Below are 24,907 nucleotides of genomic sequence, written 5' to 3'. Positions count from 1 at the left end.
ACCATAAACATGACCAAAGCTCCCTAATAAAGAGCACATTATAAGTCAAAAATTTCATGTTACATAATCATCAAGTATTAGGAAAAGACTCTGCCTTTATGGATGCTCGGTTTTTATGGTTGCCTATGTCTATGGATGCCTATTTTTGACAAATGTCTACATTGTATGTAAGGAGTTTACGTTTCAAAGAGCCACCTAGGGAGACACTTGTTGATCTAGACAAGTTTGCAATGTTGTTAGGCTATCCATTGTTTGAAAGTTTGGACACACACATGTAGGTTGACATGCACAAGTTAGCACAATCAACCTTGACTAGTGTGTTCCATTGTCATGAACTTGTACCATACACGATAGAGGACTTTGATGAGTCCACAAGTGCCTTGAAAAATGATGTACTACATCAATTAGGAATGGCAAATCCATGTGGATGTATTATTTATGTGACCTCATCCCTTCTCTCACCTTGTTTGACATGTCCATAAATATGTTGGGATAATTTCTATTTCACACATGAAGTACTAATCGCTCAAAATTATAACTATAGTAAGCACTTTATTTATGTGTCAAGCTCACTCTAGTCAATCCATAGAATGCTTGATAACCATGGGAAGGTGATGTGTTCCACAATTTCAAGGACACATGCCATAAGGAAATGATGCTTTATAGTCCTTCATTTTGGAAAGCAGATGACTGTGTGGTTGCTTGATGTGTGCCAAACTTGAAAATAGAGCACCCTATTTTCAATCATAGTTAAACTACCTTAGCTTGCCCAATACCTCATGTGCAGAGGGTATCATGCTTCTTTCTCTCTTTTGGACTTTGTGAGGTCGCTTGTTTTTTCTCTCCTTTACATAACCAATGGCAATTGATCGACTTACAAGTATACCATCGTTAGAACTTGTGTGTGGCCATGTTGCTCTACCTTGATTTACCAACATGTGCAAGTTCACATACTTGCACGTGACTAAGCTTTGAGAGGGTATGCTAACGATGGTCCGAGGCAACCCACTTGTGATTATCAAGGATTCAAAGTTCAAGTACTTGCACGTGACTGAGCTTTGAGAGTATATGCTAACGACGGTGTGAGCCAGCCCACCTATCATGATCCAAAGATTCAAGAATCAAGATTGAGGAATATTCGGGCTTTTACTACAAAAACGTTCTTATTGGTCAGATGCCGAAAGGAGGAACCATGTTTGACTCTACCCTCAACCGTCCATTTAATGTGATATCCAATTATACTAGAATTTCTATAGTGTCAGATCATATCATCATATTTATACATTTTGTTATTCTATGAACGCAAAAAAGAAAAGAAAAGAAAAGAGGAGGTGGGGACAAGTGGTCTTCTTCTTCTCTTCCTGTTTTCCCTCAACCAAGAACCTTATCCTCTCTCCGTATAAATCCAGCGTAAAAACGCCGCTTTTCAATGCTGGTTTAGCGCCAGCCTCCCTCCGCCTCCTTCTTCTCCTCCTTCAAGGAAAGAGAAGCGCAAATTCACTCAGCCCCAATGTAGTGTTTTTGTCAGACTCTGTTCGTGAGAGACCGACCCAAACCAGTTTAACGCATTGAAGCAGAACAGAGCGCACCATAATTGAGGTGGGTCTTCCCCTCCCCCTTCATTAAACGGCCAATTAGGACGACCCACCAGTTACAACTTACGACCACCCAAACAGAAAGAAAGAGACAGAAAAAACAGAAGCAGTGTTAATTAGCGTTACATTCCTCCCTCCCTGTCCTCTGCTCTCTTCCAATATCTGGCGACTGGCTTTGTGCCATTGTGGCGAGGAAGAAAAGGGGAGCACGCATAAATGGGCTCTGTGGGCTCCAAAGGGGTCAGCAATTCCTCCCAGAATGGGTGCGCCGAGGAAGGGAATGACAGCGACAGTGTGGGTAGCCAGCTCTATGTCTCTCTGAAGATGGAGGTGGATAGCTGCAAACGCCTCGCCGGATTGGTGCCTCACGTGTATGGGTCTGGACACATGGTTGGGTCTTGGGATCCATCTAAAGCTGTGAGTATACGATTGCCTTGTTCATCAGTCATCTCCCATTTGTGTTCTTATATTGATCAGGTGCATCATAATGCACTTCATTATTTCTATGCCAATTTATGACTATCTGTATAAGTAAGCACCAGTGTGAGTGGTGTGAAATGACTGTTTGAACATATTCAAGTGTTTATTCTTGCGAGGCAGAAACACAGGCACTTGTTTGAGACTAATATGATGTAGTGCATCTTTACCACGAATCAGCAAGAACTCAATTATACACTGTTCAACTAAAGCAATGCACTTAGCTATTAGAGATGGACTTCCTTCACAGCGTGTGTAGTCTCAAGGGCACCTAAAGAGATCTTCAATACATTTTATGCTATTCTCAGAGAGAAAATGGATAATCTTTTGTACAGTTTTCAAGCGGCTCTGCTAATTGGCTTCAACTTCTGATCTTGGAAGGATAGTATTCACAGGGCCAAGGTAAAGCTCATAGGCGTTCATATGTTGACTTCCTATGTGATAGGAATTGTTGTGGTAATAAGGGTGGTGGGCATAGTTACCACGAACGGGGAATGGGGACCCCCGGAATGGGGGGAACACCCAAAGTTAGGGAACGGGAACGGCATACATACATACATACATACATACATACATACATATATATATATATATATATATATATATATATATATATATATATATATATATATATATATATATATATATATAGAGAGAGAGAGAGAGAGAGAGAGAGAGAGAGAGAGAGAGAGAGAGAGAGAGAGAGAGAGAGATCATATTAACCATAATTCGTGAAATTAGAGACATAATAATCAAGTTTCAACAGTAATAAAGATTCAAAACATTGTAATCAACAATGGATTGCCACATTCATGATTCAACATTATAATCAACAAGGTTACATAAGCCCAACAAGTGTGCATTGCAAAGACACAAAATATGCACTAAACTTTAAAGTCTAAAGATCCAAGTTACAAGAGCTCCAATTTCCAAGTCATACTCTAAAGTTCCAAAAGGTAAGCCGCTAAGTGCTCTGATTTATGGAAGATGGCTCCATTGTGCCTGAATGCTCATCTTGCTGAATAACATCCTCACCATCACCATCACCGTCATCACCATCATCGTCATCTTTTTCCCAACGCATAAAAGAATCAACCTTTGCAACTGATGTACGAACTAGTAAGCGAAGATTGAAGCTCACATAAACTAGGTCATTCGTCTTCATTGTACCAAGACGATTTCTCTTCTTTGAGTGAATGTGATTGAATGAGCTCCATAGTTGCTCTAAACAAGAAGAGCTAATTGTTTGGCTAAGAATACGAATAGCTAAACTTTGCAACTCTGGAGCTTCTGCCCCGTAGTTCTCCCACCATAAAGCAGCCCTAATATTTGTCCTGTCCTCTAGTGCATCCTCTGTACCAAACATCCCTAATATTTGTTGATATATAGAGAGCTAATTTTTAATTTTGTGTTGCATTTCACGGCTAGGATAAAGCCTTGCAAGCAATGTGTTCCAAGCCTTGACCACCTCAAGGTCTCTTTCTTGCATCTTTCCTTGAAACTCAGGTTCAAGCACATATGCTGTAACATGCATAGGAGAGTCATACTCATTCCATCTGTTGATGCATAACTCCTTGATCTACTTATACCTGTGTGCATTTGGTTCCAAACTCTCCAACCTCTCAATCATGCGATCCATACCTTCATAGATCTTTCCAATGCATGGATCCATGCCTTCTGCAAGCCTCAACATGTGCATAATAGGATCAACCATTTGGTTGGTGCGATTGATCTCATCCCAAAAATCTCTATTAGAGACATATACATTACATAATATAGCAGTAGCAGTGGCAGCCCCTGTCCAATTTTCATACTCATCACTAGCAAATAGCTCCCTAATTGCACCTTTGCAATAGTGTAATCGACCAAGCATAAGAAAGTTATATGCAAATCGTATATCCGAGTATTTGAGAAGTTATTTGTCACTTCTCTTGCGAAACTCAGCATGCAAGTACTGATGATTACATATAAATGTGATAATCTTGCTATCTTTTGCAACAAGAGATGCAATCCGTGGCAAGTCCCCAATATCCTTCAACAAGTTATTCAAGCAATGCGCCATGCATGGACTAAAGGTGATATATGGTTACATTGCCATTAAAATGTTTCTTGCTGCTCTGTTTGTAGGTTCACCATTTGTCACAAACTGCACTACATTTTTTGCCCCAACAGCTTGCACTGCCTCGCACCACTCGAATGCCAATACATTTGCACTCTTTCCAGTCTCTGAAGCATTATGACTACCAATGAAGTATACATTCCCACGAGAATATGCGACAATACCATGTATGGACCTATGGCGTGTGTCACTCCATCCATCTGCTACTATCAATGTCACTCCATTTCTTGCTCATTGATTGCGAATATTTGCTGTTGCAATCTCTATGGCTGCTTTCTCCTTCTAAAGCAATGTAGTCCTGATAGTTTCTGATGAAGGGGGCTTATATGTGGGTCCATACTCTGCAATCTTTGTCACCATATTTAAAAAATAAGGTGACATGACTAATTTAAATGCAATATGGTCATGGTAAAAAAAGCATGCCATTGTTGCATCTGTTTCTTGTTTTTTCTTTGGTTTCCATGAAGTGTGCAATGAACTCTGTCTAACACCACGACCTGCTGCCACTGATGGCCCACAAGAAGGCTACATAGCCACTAATCCTGGTGGTCTTCTGCGCATGAAGCACCATGCCCTGCTGGCCTTGGAGTCCATGTTGTTGGATGCATTGCTGTATTTGGCGTCCTCTTGGCATGTGAATTCCCCATAGAAGTGGCTATGCGGTCAAGTAACTCTAGCCTTTTCTCAATTGATACATTGGTGCAAAAATGCACCTCTTTCCCCTCTTCATGTAGAAGATGGGCTCTCATTTTATCAGTCCCACTAGTGCAAGTATAAGAGCAAAGTTTGCATTTCCAAGGGAGAGCCCCTTCACCTCCCAATGGCACCCCTGCATCTACCTCATCCCACCATGACCAAGTAGTGCTTTAACTTCGTCCAGTTGTTGACGAAGTACCTGCTAAGGATGATGAAGATCCCATAGATGTCAATGCTGCCATCTATATAAATGTGACAAATAATCAGTAAAGTTCAATGAAATTGCAGAAATTTGCAGCCAAAATTTCAACATGCATGTGTCAAATGTTTGCCAAAAATGCCTGAACATTGGTGCTACTTCAGCCTGCATTCCTTTTATTGAAAATGCCACAAATTTGGGGCATTCCAGCCTGCATTCCCTTGCTAAAAATGCCCCAAAATTTGGCGTATTTTCAGCTCCCAAATTTGGGGCATTCTAGCCTGTATTCCCTTGCTGAAAATGCCCCAAAATTTGGCCCATTTTCAGCTCCCAAATTTGGGCCAATGACTGATTCAAAATGCCCCAAATTTGGGGACTCTTTTAGATCCTAGGATGATGGATCCCAATGCCCCAAATTTGGGGACATTGCAGCCAAATTTGGGCCCTAATCCTTGAGAAAGCCCCAAATTTTGGGGCAACTGCCAACAATTGATCCAAAATGCTTCAAATTTGGGGGATATAATGGTCCTACTGAACAAAAATCAGTACTGAGTAGACAAACACTTTGGTTGGTGCTTTATACGAGATTCCTCACCTGATCGCAGGCGGGAGTTGAGCTAGACAGGCGAGGCAGGCGGGAGCGGTGGGTGAGGTAGGTTGGACAGGCTAGAGCAGGCGGGGAAGGCGGGAGCAGTGGGTGAGGTAGGTAGAACAGGCTGGAGCAGGCGGGGAAGGCGGGAGCAGCAGGCGAGGTAGGCGGGAGTAGGCGGGAGAGGCGAGGTGGGAGAGGCGAGGCAAGCGAGAGAGATGGGAGAGGCGGGAGTTGTCAGGCCACCAACGAATCGCGACCTTAAATGGGTGCCAGCAAATGACTTTAAAAAAAAAAAAGTCCATTGCTAGGATGGCCGTTCCAAATAGGGAGTAGCCTTGGAACGGCTAGGGAACGGCCCAGAACGAGAGGAAACAGGACATGGAACAGTGTGGAATGTTCGGCTAGCATTTCCTGGGCTCGAACCTCTCGAAATGCATTAATCTGTTCCTATGTGCCGAAATGGCCGTTCCCTGTCTCTATGGTGATGGGTAACATATTTATATCTCCTTTTTCATGATCCAGTGGCTACCCTAATCATAAGACACTTGTTTCATTAACCCAATGGCTTGGGTTCAAATCTCCCCTTCTCTCTCTCTCTCTCTCTCTCTCTCTCTCTCTGTGCTTACCAACAGTTGCTACAATTCCCCTTGTTCTAGACCTTTGAAGTGCATGCTTGAGACCAAAATGAGGTTCATTTTGTGAGGTGTGATCTCATTGGGAATGGTCCACTCAAAACTTAAATGTGATGGGCTGCTATAGGTGGTTGTGTATTAATTAATTTAGTACTGTCCGTTCAACGGCTAATAAATGCTTAGGAATACTTGGATGACAAATTGGCCTAGTTACTTTAATTGTTGAATATTAAAATTATTTTCCTAATTAGAATTATTAATTAATGTAAAATTTTAACGCAGTGTTTTGAAAATTAATTTAATTGGGCTGTAAATTGTTGAAAAATGCAATTATAAGGTTGCCACTTGGATAAAAGCTTTCCATGCGAGAGACGAAAGGCACTAGTAGAGGCTAGTGGAATCTCATTCCAACATTAGGAGAGCTGAAGTGAGGAGGAGAGAGACCAAGTTGCTATAGATGCCTCTTATGGAGGTTGTTCCAACCGTTGGAGAGTGCATAGAAGACAGGTGACAGTTGATCAAAGAGTCCTACAGGGTGTTGATAGTAGGATTGATCATTCTAGAGGATGGCAATTTCATTTTGGGCTCCAATGTGGGTTTGGCTGCAAATCAATCAGCCATTCATAGCATTACAATATTAGATTCCAACGAATTTTATTGGAGAGTGCACAAAAGGCAAGCGACGACTGATCAAGGAGTCCTATAGGCTGGCAATAGCAAGATTAATCATCCTAGAGATTGGCGATTGCATTTTGGGATCGAGTGTGGGTTTGGCTACAATCAATCAGGCATTCACAACATGAAAACATTAAATTTCAGTGAATTTTGGCGATGAAACTTTGAAATTTCAGTCTCTCTAGATTTCTCTCTATTCTCTCAACTAGTTCACAACTTCTCTCAAGAGATCTCAACCAAATTTTTAGGCCTAGGAGGATGCAATTGAAGAATTCTACTTGCAAAACTCTAATTTATAGCAAAAATTAGGGTTTACAAGCCATGAGGCCAGTTAGCCAATATTAAGTTCGGGGCAAAATTTGCTTCCCAAGGAACAAATTGAAGGCTAATCCCCAAGGAAACCAAGGAGTAAATCGGTTTGAAGGCTTGCTAGTTACTATGGACAGCAAGATGTATTGAAGATTGAAGGAGATAAGGCTAGATCTTAGTATACTTCAACCTTTAGCAATACAAGTTAAAGAAATGCCACAAGAGACACTAGTTTTGGGGCCAATCAGGTGTCTATTGTCCAAGATTAAGTGGTAACATTTGCATTTTCAATTTATGTGAATTTTATGCTTCTCATAACTAGCGCTTAATCAAGTTATTTACCACCCTATTCGAGAAGGAAGACTAGTTTCATGGTTTCATTACTGAGGATACCATCAAATCCCTTGAATTGGTGGGTATGTGGCACATGCTTCGATTAATACTTTAGTGCTGATTCCTGAATTTGTAATTAACTAAGCTTTACAACAAGAATGTCTTCATAAAGTAAGATGGCATCAAACAGTGATGAGGCCTCTTAGTTTGAACATTCACAAAATGTAGGGAAAATGCAATGCCTAATCTTGGATAAGGTACTCAGCATGGGCAGTAAGCTGAAAATGTTGGTGTAGACCAAATGCGGGTCCTTCTAGGCCTCTTGAAGCCAATCACCAACAAGAGGAAGAAGAATTTAATGACCAATTTAAGGATCATCTGATGATAATATTTAAAGTGTTTGTGTAATCGGCAAATGTTCCTCAAAATGCGCTTTTTGAACCCCTTGAAAGAGGGCAGCAAAGGCAACAAGAGGAAATAATCTTCTAGAGCTTTGGAATTGTAGGATGTGCCGAAAGAAGAGCCAATGCAACAATATGATGTTCCAAATGTGGATAATGAGCAAAAGCAAGTGATGCTAGTAAGGCAATCAATGCAAATGCAAGGCCATCTTGGTAGTGCCAATCCAATGGTTTTTGGATAGTAAGGCATGCATGCTAATGTGGGTCACTCGGGGTACTTTGGTGGTGGTTTGGTCCAAGCAATGACTAGTAATGCTTTAGTCGTGGGACTGCATTCCCAAATGTATTTGGTACTTGTATTTGGGAATGCTAGGACCAAATGTATTTGGGATGTAACTATCTATGCATGGTATGCAAGGCCCAATGCATTCGGCTATGAAAAGTGGAATATGAAATCCTATGTATATTGGCATTGGGACAATACTTGGGGCATAAGGTAACATGTTTGGCAATGTATATATGCAGCCCATTGTGTTTGGGAGTCACGGTATTAATATTGGTCATGTAGATGCTCTATATAGTGTTGGTCATGAGGAAAAACACAACTAGTAATATATGCAATGGATGGGAAAATGTATCTTGGTATGGCTGGTAGTATGCAAACTCCCATGCATTGTCACATTGCAATGGTCCAAAGTATGCAAACAAGAATTGTCCATAATGCATTTTGTGCTCCTACCATGTGAGTTATACATGGGAGCTAGTCAATTGGATACGAGGTTTCATGTTGGTTAAGATAGAATTGTAGCAATTTGAAAGTACAAAGGATCTCCATGCTCTAGAGGAAAAAAAGCCTAGAACCTAGTGTAGGTTTTGGGACATGAAGAGTTAGGGGTGAAGTTTCCATGTTTTTCTTGGTGAAGTTTTAGCATCGTTTCACTTATGATGGATACAAATGGATGGAGGATGGTGACATGGTAGATTATCCTTAGTGTGGCACTTTATTTTGATGAGCTTTGATTGGAGCTGATAGTGGATCAAGCTCTTTTAGGTTCAATAGAGCATAGAAGGTCCAGAGTATTGCGTGATGCTCAAGGGGGAGATTGCACCTTGGCTTTCCTGGTGGTGATGGACAACTTAGTTATGTAGTGTGTGTTGATAATACTTTTGCCATTGGGATCACTATTTGGTGTACTAATCACACTGTGAGTTCGAATGCAAATTTGATGCTTTTGACAAATTGTAGTGCAATTAAGGGAGATTGCAAGGATTTCAAGGGGGGAGGTTAGCCGATCATGAGGATGTGAATTTTTGATTCTTTGTTTAGCATTTGATAAATTATTAATCAAATGTGCAAATGTGAGGTGTACATGTGATGTGTTGGTTAGTTATTTCACAATGATAGGCCAAGGATCGTTAGATGTTAGTGGTGGGTGTTAAAGAAAAAAGTTGCAATAAGTTATATTAGTTAGGTACTAGGTCGTGATAGATTTTGCCCTAGAATATTTTATTAGCCATTAATGTTAGTGGTGACATTAGGAACTAGGCATTAATTAATTATTTAATACCATTAGATATACTTGCATGACAAATTGGCCTAGCCAATTTAATTGTTGGCTAGTCTTTTTTTTTTTTGAGCAAAAATTTCTAACTAAAGTAGTTTTAAGAATTAATATTTTGAAAATTGATTTAATTGGCCTGAAAATTACTGAAAAATGCAATTGGAAGGCTGCCACTTGGCAAAACCTCCCCACGCAAGAGGGAAAAGGGCTATTAGAGGCTTGTAGAATCTCATTCTAGCATTGGCAGAGCTGAAGGGAGGAGGAGAGAGGACAGGCTGGTGCAGATGCCTATTGTGGGGGTTGTTCTAGTCGTTGAAGAGTGCATAGGAGGTAGGCGACAACTGATCAAGGAATCCTATAGGTTGATGATAGTATGATTAATCATCCTATAGGTTGGTAATTGCGTTTTGGGCTCCAGTGCAGGTTTGGCTGCAGTCACAATCAGCCATTCGCACTAGGGCAGCATTAAATTTCAATGAATTTTGGTGATGAAACTTTGAAATTTCTCTCTCCCCAACTTCCTATCTATTCTTTCAGCCAATTCATAGCTTCTTGCAAGAGATCTCAGTCAAATTCAGTCCTAGAAGGGTGCAATTGAAGAATTTCTATTGCTCAACCCCGGGAAGAGTGCTTAGAATTCAAGGTCTAGTACTTGAAACTCAACACTTTAAATATGGGGATTTCAAAGAATTTCAAGGGGCCAATGAGCCAACAGTAAGTTTGGGGCAGAATTTGTATTTCAAGGAGCAAATTGAAGGCCAATCCCCAATCAAACCCAAGGGTAGATTGGTTTGAAGGCTTGTGGTTGCTATGGACAACTAGATGTATTGAAGATTGAAGGAGATCAGGTTGGATATCAGTGTACTTCAACCTTTAGCAAGATGAGTTAAAGAAATACCACAAGGGGCGCTAGTTTTGGTGCCAATCAGGTGTCCAATTCCCAAGATTAAGTGGTAACCTTTGCATTTTCAGTTTATGTGAGTTTTATGCTTGCTGCAATTAGTGATTAATCAAGTTATTTACCACCCTATCCCCGAGAAGGAAGGTTGGTTTCAACTTTTGTGTATTAATCATTGAATTAGAGATAGAATGACTTGGGGGGGGGGGGAGATCTTCCTTTTCAGCCCTTGAAGATGATTGACTGTACCAATCCCTCAAAGTGTGTTGGTGCCATGGGAGCAGGCCTGGGGGCAGTTCTTTAGTGAGGTTGGTTGAGACATCTCTATGAGTGTTTTCATGTGCTCTTGAATGCCAAGCTTTCTGAATCAAGGCTTAGGTGTTGGTCAAGAGCACCTAGATTTAATACCATGTAGGGAAATGTTGGGGCAAACATAGAGAAATGTAAATGTACAATACATGATAACAATTTGATAACTCAATGACAACAGTGTATATAGATGCTAAATGGTACAAAAGGGCAAAGAACCTTTGTGTCTCAAGGATTGGGGCAGAGGTGAGTCAAGAGTGGTGTTGGAGGCACTGAGAACAGCTTTGAGCATGTGTCGTACTTGAGGCAGATCCCAAACACAGCAGCAGCGGCCCACCATGAATGATGATGATGTGGGCAGCAATGGAGGAAGTGAAGCACAGTCTTCGAGGTAGCAAGATGTCGTAAGGGACTTTGGGAAACGAAATTTAGGTGATGCTGGTTGAAATGCGGCCCAATTTGGAGTAGTTGATACAAACGACTCTCCTCCACCTGGCAGCAGAAAATGCAGGCAGCAGGCTGTGAAATGCAGCGACAGCTGGAGAATGAGGATGTGGCAGCAGGTGATAGCTGTTTGGTGCCTGCTGGCTGCAAATCCGGACAGGCGGGCAGCTGGTGGCAGCAGGTGGTAGCCTCTAGAGGGCAAGGCGGCAGCCTCTTGGATGAAGGGTGGTAGCTCTTGATGCAGTCATGGCCAGCAAGGGTGAAGCTGGATGGCTGATGGCTGGAGCGGGAGATGAGATGATAGTGATGAGGGATGAATGAGGATGACTACATGTCCTTTTATGGTAGATTTTTGGGCATTGGTCCTACTGTCATAAAAAATAAAATGCATTTTTCATAAATAGCTCTTTCTGTTTTTGTGGAGTTAAATTAGGCTGAAATGCATGGTACTTGCTTGACACGGTCTACTTTTCAAGATTTGTGTGAGCAATTCACACATGCCTTTGCCAGAACACACATGGCTGCTTCAATGATCAGTTTCTATGTAGAACATTCATGTTTGCAGGAGACAAGCTCACATATTGTGTGTGCTTGGATTTTTAACTAGGTTTGGAAACATCTGGCCTGAAGCGATATCTTTAGTACAATGCTTTGTCTGATGGTCATGGAGTGTTTGCAGGCGGTCTGTGGTCGTTAATTGTCCTAGTCTGGCAAGTAGTATTATTGATTTTATTTCTGAAGATGATGGTTATTGAGGGCTTACATGAGGTCTGTGGCCATTAATTGCCCCAGGGTGGCAAGTAGTCTTATTGATTTTTGAAGCATGATATCATTGAGGAAGAATGTGTAATGTTTTCAAGTTTAAAGAGTGATTGGTCAGGCTCCTGTGAATTCTTGATTGATCTTAGCTCAAACATTGACCATGCAGCTTGCTATGGAACGAGAAACAACATCCATGTGGGAAATCAGCTTTGTGGCTCCTTCTGATCATGGTAAAATCACTGCCCACAATGTGTGGTATACTGTTTTCCACCAACATTTACTTACTGCAAATTGCTGCAAATGCTTGTAGAGACTTTGGATTTCAAGTTCCTTCTCAAGCCACGGCAAGGAACATCACCTTGTATACTAGAAGAAGGTTCTAAACGATTACTCAGTGGAGGAAACATTATGGACAGAGATGCTGGATCAACTGCTCTATTTCGCCTGCCAGCAGAGAACAGTGCAGATATTGTGGAATTTCCTGTTCATGTGAAAGCAGACAGAGTTTCTCCCTTTGCCCTTGCAGGTAGCTGGAGAGCTTATAAGGAAAACTTGCAATCACATGGGTCCATGGTGCGTGGAATTCCAGATGTGAGCATAGATTCTTTACCTTTGGCATCTTCACTAGAGGTATCATTTGCTGTGCTCTGCTGCTCTCCCTTTTCCTGTTCTTCTGCTCTTTATTATAGTAAGAATCTTATTACCAGGTAGCTTGTGAAACATCGTGTGTCGCCATAAGCCCAGTTCCAGGAAATTTTTAAAGAATGTAGTTGTAAGTGTGTAAGGACACATACATCAGTGTTGCAGCCACTCAGTAAAGGAAAATGAAATTTTAACACGTTACAATCAATAGTAATGGAATAGAAACTCGTGTGCCATTTATAGTTTGGCGACTAAGGCTTGAGGTTTGGAAAATAATCAAATAAGGTGACTTGACATTATGACAAGGCTAAAAGGCCTAAATACGTTTTACGGATTGCAAGAATTTAAGCATAGCTGCTACTTTTTACAAGTTGTAGAAATGATTTTACTCTCTTGTTTTCCATGCAGGGGAATGGGCCACAAGCATTAGAATTGGATTTGGAACATTATGAGGTTCCAACTCCTGCACTTGAAACTACTAAGAATGGTTACGAAGCTAATACTACAGAAGACCCTAGGTCTATCCACCGTGCTCCATCTCTGATCATAAGCTCATCTTATGATGATACGATTCCTTGCATATCATTTCCAAGGGAAGTGTCTACAAAATATTTACGATCTTCTTCTAATCTTCTTCATGTAAGGTTTGTTGAATGTTTTTCCTGTGTATGGAAGTTAATGTATAGTGTTGCAGCTATGTCACTGTATATAATATAGAACAAGGTAAGCTAGTAACTTTGGGCCTGCAGTCTACCCGAGCATCCCTTCACAAAATTTATGGAAACTCTTAGCTGCATCAAGATTGTGATGATTTATATTATTCTCTTAAAATTGGAATACCTTTTTTTTCTCATTTGAAAGTGCTAGCTGAAAAGTATGCCGCGGTTTTATATGTGTGCTCTGTATATTGCTGTCACAGATACTACTTTGCAGCAGGTAAGTCTGGGGTGACTGTAAAGTAGAGCGAAGACTAGGATGGAGGTTTAGAGAAATGAAATATCATTGTAGCCTTGAACAGGATCTTCTATATTTTCCCAGGCCAGGGATTAGTATTTTATGTGAAAGAGCCCATTTCATTCACTGGTGTTATCTGACTATCTTTATTGGTTTTTGTTAGCTTATTCTTGAACAAGGAGTGAACAATAGCTAAGAATCTGTTGCACCTTACCTGTATATCATATTGAAAGTGAGAATGAAAATTTTAGTAGTCCAACAGGCATGCAGCTTATTAAGGGGTGTTGGAGAAGCACTGGTTGGCTCATGCATACATGTAGGCATGTGCAGCTGTGGAGTGGACAGTTCAACTTGCAGGCCAAAAACGGACAAAATTCAGTTTCTGTAGACAACTTTCTCCTCCTTGGAAGGTAGCAGGTGGCTAATTGCAAGCAGGCTGGTCAATTTCACCACAGGTACAAAGCCTCTATGGTGACAGATTGTCAATTTTGAACCAATCCAAAACACAATGACGCCTTTTGGAGTTGAGGTGTAGATGCAGGAAGAGGATCTTGGAAGCCTTGCTTTCTTGACTCTGAAATCCTTATGATACTGTTGTTTTGATTTTGGGTTGAATATAAATGTCCCTGTGGAGCTTATTGACGATTGAGTTGAGGATATCAACAGAGTAGATGTTTTTATGAAGCACTATGTAGAGATTTACTTGTAGATTTACCGGTCTAGCAGAGTTGTGTTCTGAGATGTGTCTGCTCCTTTTAGGTTACCTGAATCTTTGGATATCATTGGATCTGATCCCTGAAAAACTCAGTTCTTTTATGGGAATTATGACTTCATAGAGGGGTTTGTATGCACGGATGAGTCCATTGAACAAGGGATATAGAGGTTTTGAAGTATAGTGTTATTGCTATTTTCTGGTTACAACTGAACCATAGCTATCAGAACAGGATGTAGACAACTGCTAGCAGATATATTTTAAATCAAGTGTGATATTGATGCCTTTCCTGTCTCTGTCTCTGTTTCATTTTCCTTTCTTTTCTCTGGGTCAATTCTGTGGCTTTCTTTTTCGTTTCAATCGTCACCAAAGAAAACGGCCTGCAAACTAGTTTTGTTTGCAAGCTGTTGTCAGTCTAATGTAATATAGGTAGAGTTATGTGCGTGGACTAGCTTTATCAATTTTGAAGCCATTGTTTATTTCCTTTTCAGTGTCCTATTGGTTTGTTTAGATTGAAAGTTAGGTTGGATTTTGGGATAATGAACGGTTTTTTAGTACAGGATGCACTGGTTGCAGGGTGTGAATCTCATGCTTTGACATCACCATCAGTCATGGGTGAAGTTAAGTCAGTTGGGACAGATCAGTTTGTACATCGAGGAGAAGCTTTGCAGGGACAATATGTGGACAGGGGTGTTGGCAACTCCCCCCGCCCTTTTCGTGTTGATAGTGGGAAGAATTTACTACAGAGGGATATTAAGCTGGATACTGCACCAGAGGTTGGAACAATAACCTCTTATGTCTGTTTTTTTATATGGATTGTGATTAAATCTTAACAAGTAGCGAACAAAGTCATGGGGCAGAAAAATAATACCTTATTTATTGAGGTTTATAACCTGTTAATATTCCTAAATTAGAGGCACCATGTTTTCTATTCTTGGAAGAACAGTGCATTAATGGGTTTGCATGAATGCTTAGAACTGCCCAATTTTTGCAATGATAATTTGAAGCTGCCTTTGTCTTTAATAGAGATCTTACCTATGCATGCCTTTGTTACTTGGTAAAACAGGACATGCCGAAAGCGGCTGGTGCAGTTGCAGCTGCTGCAGTTGCTGACAGAATGTTGGGGCCAAAGGAGCACAGACAACTAGCAATAATTCTTGTATGTTACCTGTGTGCATGTGTATCCTTAGTTCATTTGCAAATAATGGATTGTTTCTGTGACTTTTTAAGCATTTTTTTCCCATCTGGAGTACATTTTAGGTTGGTATAATGGCTATTCTTTGGCAAACTTGCCGGTGGACATTCACAAAATCTTTAAATTATGGAAAACTTTTATGCTAAAAAGACTTGAAAAGCCAAAACTGTATCCAAAATTAAGTTGAAAAAACTGAAGTGGCTGTAGTGCACTCTAGGAAAAAAAGTCATTTCTTCATGTCTACACATGTTAGTGCAAACTTTTGTGGGAATATCAGGCGCATATAATGGTTAATAACTTCCCCCTGGTGTTGGTCAGATGTGGCTATCACACCAGAACTTGTGGATGCCACATATGGGCCTTGTCCTTGGAACAAGAAATGCACTAGAGTGTTCTGGGTTGTGTCCTCTTCAGGGTAGATGAAGAGATGATAGTCATTCGAGAGCAAGTTCTAGGAAGTACCATGGCTATTAGCACCTCACATACCGTGAATGATGACTTGCTGCCTAGGTAGTAGGTGGCACCGAGTTTCTAACAATGGCTAATAAAATGATCTATGCCAAAATCTATCACTAGGTGCCACCTAGTACCTGTCAAGTATGACTTTTTACAAAGTTTGCCTTTGACATCTATTGACTTCTTAGGGTCCTTGGCCCATCATTGTGATATAGCAAATGCTCATCACAAGTATACCTCACATTTGCACATTTGATTATTATGGAATCAAATGCTAGGCAAAGAACTAAAATTTCACATTCTTATAATATGGGAGATGGTGCCAGCATTTGAGAAGCCGGCCTTTTCTCGGGGGTGCCATTCATAAATCACAATACTTTATAGATTCTTTGTGATAAGAACATGTCACATCATATATATGCCCATATAGGATAATTGGTGCCATCGAGCTTGTCATCAGCACCAAGCATGCCCAATAAATTATTGTTATTGCTGGCCATGAGTGCAAATCAGCAATAAGATAATACTTTCCAATTTAAGAGAGAGAAAATAAATCCCCCAAAAATGATGAACCATTGATAGAATAGTTGCTGGTTGCTTCAATTGAGTCAAATAATATGAAATAGTATGTTTCTCTTACTATTTTCTTGTTGAGGAGAGAAAAATGGAAGAAATGTATTACCCGAACAAGACAGCAATCATTAACATGCAGAAATTAGAGATTAATGGATGAGGATGCTCTGGATATGCGAAAATTAGCAGAAATAAATAATATTTGCTAAATAAATGGTGCTCAAAAGATACAATTTGTCTTCAATCTTAATGGAAATCAGCACGGATAGTCTTGTAAAAGATATCTTCAATGTGCAATAGCCAAAGAAGATGATTTGAGGCAAAAGCCCTAATTTTGGCCCAAAGGTAAAGAAGCACAAAGACAATGCCGGGAGGGGCTGTTCAAATGCCAAGGAAGTGATATTGGGAAAAAGCCCCAAATTTTTTTGACAAATGGAAGATGAAGTTGCAGACATTATAAAGAATTGTTGCCCAAATGTTGCTCGATTAATGCTGAATGTTACATTGATTTTGATGAATTGGGCCGAATGTCAGAAAAGCCCCAAATTTACCAATGAAAATTGGGTGAGCTTGAGTATCCGTGTCTCCCTACAACCATCATCATACCAACCATTTTGTGGGGCTTAGCATCTTGGTGGTGTAATGGATTGCATCATGTGTGGGAAGGCATGGGTTGCTGATGTATGTAATCTTTCATCCAAAAGTCTCATAAACTCATATAATGGAGTTTGTAAGTTTAATATTATCAATAAGTTTCAAATTGTAGCATTATATACATGTGATGTTGCCTCTATAAATTCATACCGTGGGAATCTAGGCGCATATGAGCATGTCTCGTATATGTGACCACATGCCACTGTGAAAGTTAGGATAGCATGGTCTGCTTCTAAGCCAATCGGTTTGCCTAAGATCTCAAAACTCGAAATAGATCAATGAACCAATCAAGTAATCACAATACTTACTTCTTTCTTATTATTCCAACATGTGAAACCATCTGATCTTGGCCACTATGATAGCCCATTAAGGATAGCTAAGCTATGTGCACTCCTTAATGCTAGTAGGTGTGTTCCCTATTCCATCAACTCTCTATTTTGGGCTTATTTGAGTAATCCCACCTCAATGCAAGCTTGATTAAAAGCCCCAAATTTTATTAGGAAATTGAAGAGAGATTTGAAAAATTTTATCAAATTTTTATCCAAATGTGCCAAATTCACCGAAAGATGCTGAATGTCGCACTTGAAGATGAATAGGGCCTCAATTTTGAAGAAGAACGCCAAATTATTGAAAAGCCTTAAATTTGTTATTCAAAATTGGGTGTAATTTGACCACTTTGATGAAAAGCCCTAAATTTGGCAAACATAGGGCTGGATTTCTTCAATTCAATGATGAATTTGGGAAAATTGATTAAGAAGCCCAAATTTCTAATGTAATTTGGACTAGATTGGTGAATTTTATGAAAGGCCTTAAATTTGATTTAATTGTGCTTGGGAAGGGCAAAAGTCTGAGGATGTGAATAGGGGCTTTGCTGAGGGCTGAGAATTAAAGGAAATTATTATATTCCTTTTTTAAAATGAAATTCAATGTGTCAACAAACACGAGATAGGGGTGTTGGCTAATGTGTTGGTTGTGGCAAGTGTGATGAGTCTTTGTCTTAGTTGTCGATGAAGATGGAGCGATTGACTCATTAATAACTTCTAGGTTGTGTCGACATGAAGATGACGATGAATGTGTAGGGCAGATAGATCAAGGTGGCGATGATAGGTAGCTACAAGGCTATGGTGGTGATGATTTCCGACCATTGTAGAAATGAGACATGTTAAAGTGGTAAAATTGAGACTATAGATAAAAACACGATAGGGTAGGTAGAAGTCAACCAATCCAAGCTATTGAGGGGCAATAAAACATGGCTAGGGGGACGAGTTGGTGGAGAGCTATTGGTAAGCCGGTGACTAGAAACAATAGCTTCAAAATACTGTGGCACCTTCAATAGGCACTTCCCAGGTAGTAATGAAAAGCAATTGATGTGGTGCAAAGAGACCATGTGGTGGCAATAGTGATTGAAACGGTGACGTCCAATTGTTGATTACTACTTGTCGAAGTTGATAGAGGCTAATGCAAAGGCAATGGCTTTGGGTAGCAGAGCTGGCCGAGGTGTGGCACTTCATGGCAGTGGCTACATGGGAAGTGGTCTCCAGCGATGGTGATGGAGGTTGTTATGAGGACGTGTATTTCTTAATACTTAGCTTTGGCATTATTAAGTTGTGCACATGTGAGGTGCACTTATGAAGGGAAATTTAGTTAAGTCACGGTGGCGACTTAAGTAATCCAAGTGAACAATGGGTGTCAAAGGCAAAAGTTGTAATAAGTTATACTAGACATATATTAGTTTTGGCCTAGGGCATTTAATTGACCAATAAGTATTAGTGATGACACTAGGAACTAGGCATTAATTAATATATTAATACTAGTTCAAGGGTCAATTCATGTGCATGACCACTTGGAATCAAAATGGCCTAGCCAATTTAATTGTGGATGGGCACTGTTAATTTTGTGAGTAGGGATAAAAGAATAAATTCATTTTCAGAGTTATTAGTCCTAAAAATTAATTAAATGGCTAAAAAATGCATTTAGGAGGTTGTCACTTGGCAAAGCTTGCCGATACAAGTGAGGGAAAGGCTATAGGCTAATGAAGCCCCATTTTTGCATTGTGGAGGTTGGGAGAGGAAGAGAGAGTTACTTCTACAATTTTCAAGCCATTGATGATCAGCCCAACCATCGGAGATTGTCAAAGAGCTGCCCCTAGCTAATCAAGAGGCCATTGGAGGTAGGTTACAGCCCTTGTACATTGTCTACAGGTAGGTGACAGAAATTTGGAGGCCTACAAGGATAGGTGATTGCTGTGGGGCTCTTGTTGGTGGTGGGCTGTAGTCATTCAGCCATTTCTAGTACAGTGACAACAAATTTGAGCACTTCCTCGTAATGAAAATCAGAGATTTCTCTCTCCTCAATTTTCTCTCTCATCTATAAGAAATCCCTTAACAATTCTCAGCCATTTATAGTAGATTTCAGCCGTAGAAGGTGGACAACAGAGCATTTGCTGTTGTAAATTCTAATTTATAGGAGAAATTAGGGTTTAGCAGCTACTTGGGGTCCAATTCTAGGAGGTTAAAGGCCTAGTACTTGAAATCAATAGCTGGAATTCGAGGAATTGCCAGAGATTTCAAGAAGCCAGCTATCCCAATTGAATTTGGGACTCATTTTAACTAGTGAAGGGTCAACTAGAGGCCAATTCCCAAGCAAACCAAGGGGCAAATTGGTTTGAAGGCTTGCTGGTTACTATGGGCAGCAAGATGTATTGGAGATTGAAGTAGATCAGGCTAGATCTTAGTGTACCTCATCCGATTGCAATACAAGTTAAAGAAATACCACAAGGGGCATCAATATTAGGGCCAATTAGTTGTCTACTGTTCAAGATTAAGTGGTAACATTTGCATTTCACTTTATTTGAATTTTATTGCCCATTGTAATGAGTGCTTAATTAGGTTATATACCGCCCTATCCAAGAAGGAAGGTTGGTTTCATAGGTAAGTGGATTTGATGCTAGTGTTGGTCTAGGCATGAAGTAATTGCACAATTAATTGGTAGAGAATGAAAGATAATGTGAGAATTAATCAATGCACAATAACTCAATCACAAATTGAGAGGTAATGTGTTAATGAGTAACAGAAAGTACAACACTCGAGGCAATCATAATGAATAATGCCACACTTCTGTGCTAGTGAGGACAAAGTGTCTTTTTATAAGAAAAGCTAACTTTAAATGTCTTAGTTGTCATAAGAAACCCTGGGGTAACAATTGCGTTTAATGATAGTTCAAATGCCTAGGGAGACAAAATCATGGATCAAAGGCTATCAATGCAGCTCTAGAGATGGCCTATGAGTTGTGGGGAAAAACATAGAACATATGGCAAACATGGTTACAAAGAAAACTCAAAACATAGAAGAAGAATGAAGAATGAAGAATAGTGAATCATGCTAATACAATGGAGCGGAGCTAAGAGATGACTGCATTGTCTTGGCTGATAAAGCTGCAGCACCTATGGATGGATCTGCATTGTGAAGGGAGCAAAATGGAGTTGTTTGGGCAGAGGTGTTGATGAAAAGTAAAAGAGTTGCTCTATGGAGGGAGTGAAGCACAGTCCTCCAAGTAGTGGAATGTGGGAGTATTCATTGGAAAATGAAGGACAGCAGTAGAGGGAGTGAAATGCAGTGCTCAAGACCATCAGGGCAGCCTGCTGAATATCAAAATGCTGTAGCAGCTGGTGTGAACACAGCCAAAATTAGCAAGTGCAAGGGCTGCTGATGTGGTCAAGTGCTGGAGGAGTTGGTGATGAAGCTGGACAGCTGCTGAATCTGCAAAACATGGTGAACAGCCTGAAAAATAGGTCACTAGCATGGAAGAGTGTTCACCTGTAGGGCAGGTGTCTGCTGCAAAAATGTAGGTGTGACAGCAGCTGATGGGAAAATACACAGGTGGGGAGCAGTCCTTGGGTTGGGTGGCAGGCTGGGTGGCAGCTAGCTGATGTAGAGAGCAGCTTCAGATGATGTGGGTGGCAGCAATCAGCTCCGAATGAAGGCAAGTGCTGCTGAAGGCAGCAGCAATAGCAGCTCCAATAGGCAGCATCCATTGGGTGTTGAAAGGGAGAGATGATGGTGATCAAGAGTCACTGAAGAGGGAGATTGAGTGAGGAATGAATGATGAATGTGTGGGGATGGATGACGGCTGATGCCCTAGATATTGGCACATGAGACATTGAACTGTCAATTGTTTGTTGATGCATGTAATGGCTTTGGATGTCCAAAGCCATTAAGTGCATCAACAAACAATTGTATTGCATTTATTCCTTATTTTGGTCTCCATTTATAGTCCAAAAAAGTGTTTATTTCTATTATTGTTTGGGCCACTTGAAATAGCTTGGGTGCCATCCTAGACAATTTAGTGTCTGATGTGCCTATAAATAGGGCATGGGCATTATTGTCTGTATCCATCCTCATTCATTCTATACACTCAGCCCATCTATCTTATCCAATCTTTCACCTCTCAACACTCTCCATTGCTGTCCATGCCCTGAGACAGAGGACATCTCAGCTTGGAGGATCTTAAAGTGCTGTCTACTGCTGGGTCTATCTTCCATCACCATTCAGGCTGTGTTTTCAGGGCAGACCTGTTTGTCCAGCTAATTGGGCTTCATCCTCATGCTAGCAATATCATCCACACTATTGGCGACCGTCTTCTCAAGCTGACAACCTGTTTGCATGGTTGTTCAGACTTGCATTTTGATGGTCCATCTGCCCCCAAGCTTCCTCAGTGGCTCCTCATCAGTCAACTACACCAGCTGACCCTGTGTTTTGCTGATTCCGGCCCTGTTCCACAAGCTGCAGCTACATTTTGGTCTACAGCAGGCCACTCCATTGGTCTTTAGCATCTGGAGCACACTTGGATTACTGGTCATCAGCTTTCTTCCTCTCCAACAGCTCGTAAGGACTACGCTTCACTCCCTCTATTGGTGTTCTTCAATTCTAGTGTCTTCTTTGACATTTTATTGCCTGGAGGACTGCATTTTGCTTCCACAAAGCAACTCTTTTCCTTATCATTGACACCTTTGCCGGAAGGACTGAGTTTCACTCCCTTCACAATGTAGTTCCCTTCCAAATGCTGCCTCCCTAATCAGCCAGGATTGTGTAGTCATCTTTGAGCTCCGCTCACCTCAGTATTGGTCTTAGAGACACGGTCAGCTTGAGGCTCACTCTACGCTCAGCTCCATTTTATTAGCTTTTAGGATTGAGTGTTCATTATTCTTCATTTTCCTGTGTTTCTGAGTTTTCTTTGACACAGAGTTTGCCATACACTTTGTGTTTCTGCCCGCAAATCCTACTGTTTCTTGATACATGCAGAACACCGTGAGAGGCCTTGTATATATGTGATTTGATTTGCACCAGCCAAGCTGTTGAACATTTGTACTTTTTTGGATTTTCTTTCATGTAATATAATTAGTCACACCTTTTCTTGTAAAAGAGCAAGGCCTGTCAGCATGGTCTAGGTGCAAAAAGTGAAAGGAGCCAAATGGTTTGAGTGCTGCTCCATTGGGGGTTGCCATCATATGGCATGAAGAACAAACTATGGTATCTCCTAGTATGGAGGAATTTGTCTAAGTTCTGATTGATATCTCGAGTCTCCCTTAAGCTGCTGCCAAATTGTGAATAAACTGAGTCAATGATGGAGGACCTGATCTTGACAAGGATGGCATATACGGAGGGGGCTGTCATGGCTGAAAACTGTCTAGCAAGGGGCCTTCCAGATACACCACCCTGCAAGGCTCCCAATGTGAAGCTCTTATATGAGAAGAACATTCTTTTTGCATTGTGGAAAGTGGAGGTGGAGTTTTGTTGTTTTTCAAGAGATACACAATCAACCTCATGAATAGTTGGTTTTTTTTGACAATGTAGTATATTAACAAATTTGAATTTAACAAATTGTTAGCTCTGATTAAAGAGAGCTTCTTTTAGCTATGTGCTGCTCAATTTTGATCAGTATTAGAAAGCTGCTTGTATCTATACCTGCTGCTTTTAAAAGATTATGTTTCTTTCAAGAAAACAGAAATCAATTAGTAATTACCTCAGAAAAACCTTCCCATGGTAAGAAGTCAATACCTGTCCTAGACTTTTCATAGCAAAGACTAGTGAAAGGATATCTGCTAGCTTAAGTGTTTAAAAAACTGAATCTTGATGGTCAATGAGTTTATACATAGAAAAATGCAGCAACGTAAAGTGCTGTCTTAGCTTCAAGAAAATGAGGGCTCTTTCATGTAGTGCCACACATGTTCTGGCTTTATAGCCTACCAGATTGGTGGTTCACTCAACGTCTGTATTTATGATGTGCTTAGGAGTCCCTTACGGGGTAAGAAAATGAGGGCTCTCTAGCTGTATGTCAAAACGTCTCTACTTATTGTGGTGTAGCAATTTCCTTTGTTTGCTACTTCGCAGTCTTTGCTGTCATGAAGTTCACAGCCTTGTTCAGTTCTCTTTTGGTTTGAGCTGTACACAACCATCTTTCCACTGTGTACTAAATGATATTACTTTTCTCTCTCACAAATGGTTCTACTTTTGTCATTGGAACGTAATGTTTGTAAATTTGGCTCCTCTATTTAGATTTGATGATGATCTCTACGACATGCTAATTTTGCAAGGTGGGACTTCCTGCTCGTGGAAAAACGTTCACAGCTGCAAAGCTAACAAGATATCTCCGTTGGCTAGGTCATGACACAAAACACTTCAACGTTGGAAAGGTATGCAGCTTGTTAAGGTTAATGCTAAATAGAACAAAGACTCGCAAATTTATAAACTGAACATACCCTAACCCTAGAGATAATCACAGCAAATCAAATTTAGCTCTTGCATAAGCTACGATTCTTTGAATTGTACCTTCAACATGACTGATGCTCTAAAGGGATGCTTTAGCAATCGATTTAGTTGAACTTGTTCTGAAGGTGTTTGGTTCATGATTACTTAAAATAGACTAGTAGGCTTTAAGTATTCATGCTGTTTAGTTTTTTAATCAAACTGATGACTTTTTTCTTTCTGCTGCAGTATCGAAGGATAAAACATGGATCCACACAGGTGAGGCAACTGCTTTGTGGCTTTTTTGGCCCATAGTTATGATTATTGCTGCAATGTCTGTTTAGCTCAAATTGAAGGGGCAGAAAATCTGAAAGTATTTGTGTATCCAAATTGTATATCCTTTTTAGTAAACCACTTTAAATTTGGTTATAAACTTCTAGACTGCAGATTTCTTTCGAGCAGACAACCAAGAAGGTGTGGAAGCTCGAAATGAGGTATGTCATCAAGCTCTTTAAATTTTAGTAGTATGATGATGGATTGTGTACATTGGACAATTGTTAGAACATGGCATTTCTTGTTATTGGTTTCCTATAAAGGTGTCAGAATATCGAATCCAAGCACTAGGTTGTCATATAATCTTATCATTTTCTTAAGAAAAAAAAGGGGGGGGGGGGGGGGGGGATTTTCTTTCTTTTACCTAGTAAGTGCTCTACATCGTACTAACTTCTTTGATCCCTTAGGGATATACTTGGCTGTTGGGAGACCATATGGAAATGTGCAGAGAGAGAGAGAGAGAGAGAGAGAGAGAGAGAGAGAGAGAGAGAGAGAGAGAGAGGAAGCGATGGCGGATCTGGATCCCCCCTAACCTGGTGACATGCATCCTGCCCTGTGCGCTGCGGGAGTTCTCCCTTCAGACCTGCATGCGGTTCTGCTTTGACGTCAACATCGAGCCATCGCCCTGCCGACCTGTAAGTA

General features: G+C 40.6%; 1 protein-coding gene across 3 annotated transcripts in view; it reads left to right on the top strand.

The window, feature by feature from the left end:
• Nucleotides 1-1,368: 1,368 nt before the first annotated feature.
• The window catches only part of F2KP (fructose-2,6-bisphosphatase), an 85,658-nt gene continuing 62,119 nt past the window's right edge, over nt 1,369-24,907 (top strand). The window contains exons 1-10 of one of the 3 annotated variants that reach the window (XR_015691608.1): nt 1,369-2,012; nt 12,170-12,233; nt 12,314-12,633; nt 13,054-13,284; nt 14,872-15,087; nt 15,378-15,470; nt 23,782-23,880; nt 24,182-24,211; nt 24,373-24,426; nt 24,847-24,900. Coding sequence is in view for 2 of the 3 variants with exons in the window: in XM_087682953.1 (XP_087539079.1) it covers nt 1,812-2,012; nt 12,170-12,233; nt 12,314-12,633; nt 13,054-13,284; nt 14,872-15,087; nt 15,378-15,470; nt 23,782-23,880; nt 24,182-24,211; nt 24,373-24,426; nt 24,847-24,900 (1,362 nt within the window). In the remaining variant the exon portion in view is untranslated. The remainder of the gene's footprint in view (nt 2,013-12,169; nt 12,234-12,313; nt 12,634-13,053; nt 13,285-14,871; nt 15,088-15,377; nt 15,471-23,781; nt 23,881-24,181; nt 24,212-24,372; nt 24,427-24,846; nt 24,901-24,907) is intronic. The other 2 variants (XM_087682953.1, XM_087682954.1) reach the window with 2 other exon arrangements.

Source organism: Lygodium microphyllum, chromosome 8, assembly GCF_053477565.2.
Source record: "Lygodium microphyllum isolate KBCC chromosome 8, Lygodium_microphyllum_v1.1.10, whole genome shotgun sequence".
Classification (NCBI taxonomy): domain Eukaryota; kingdom Viridiplantae; phylum Streptophyta; class Polypodiopsida; order Schizaeales; family Lygodiaceae; genus Lygodium; species Lygodium microphyllum.
The sequence above is the reverse complement of the archived record's forward strand: the minus strand, read 5'-3'. Positions and strand labels throughout refer to the sequence as shown.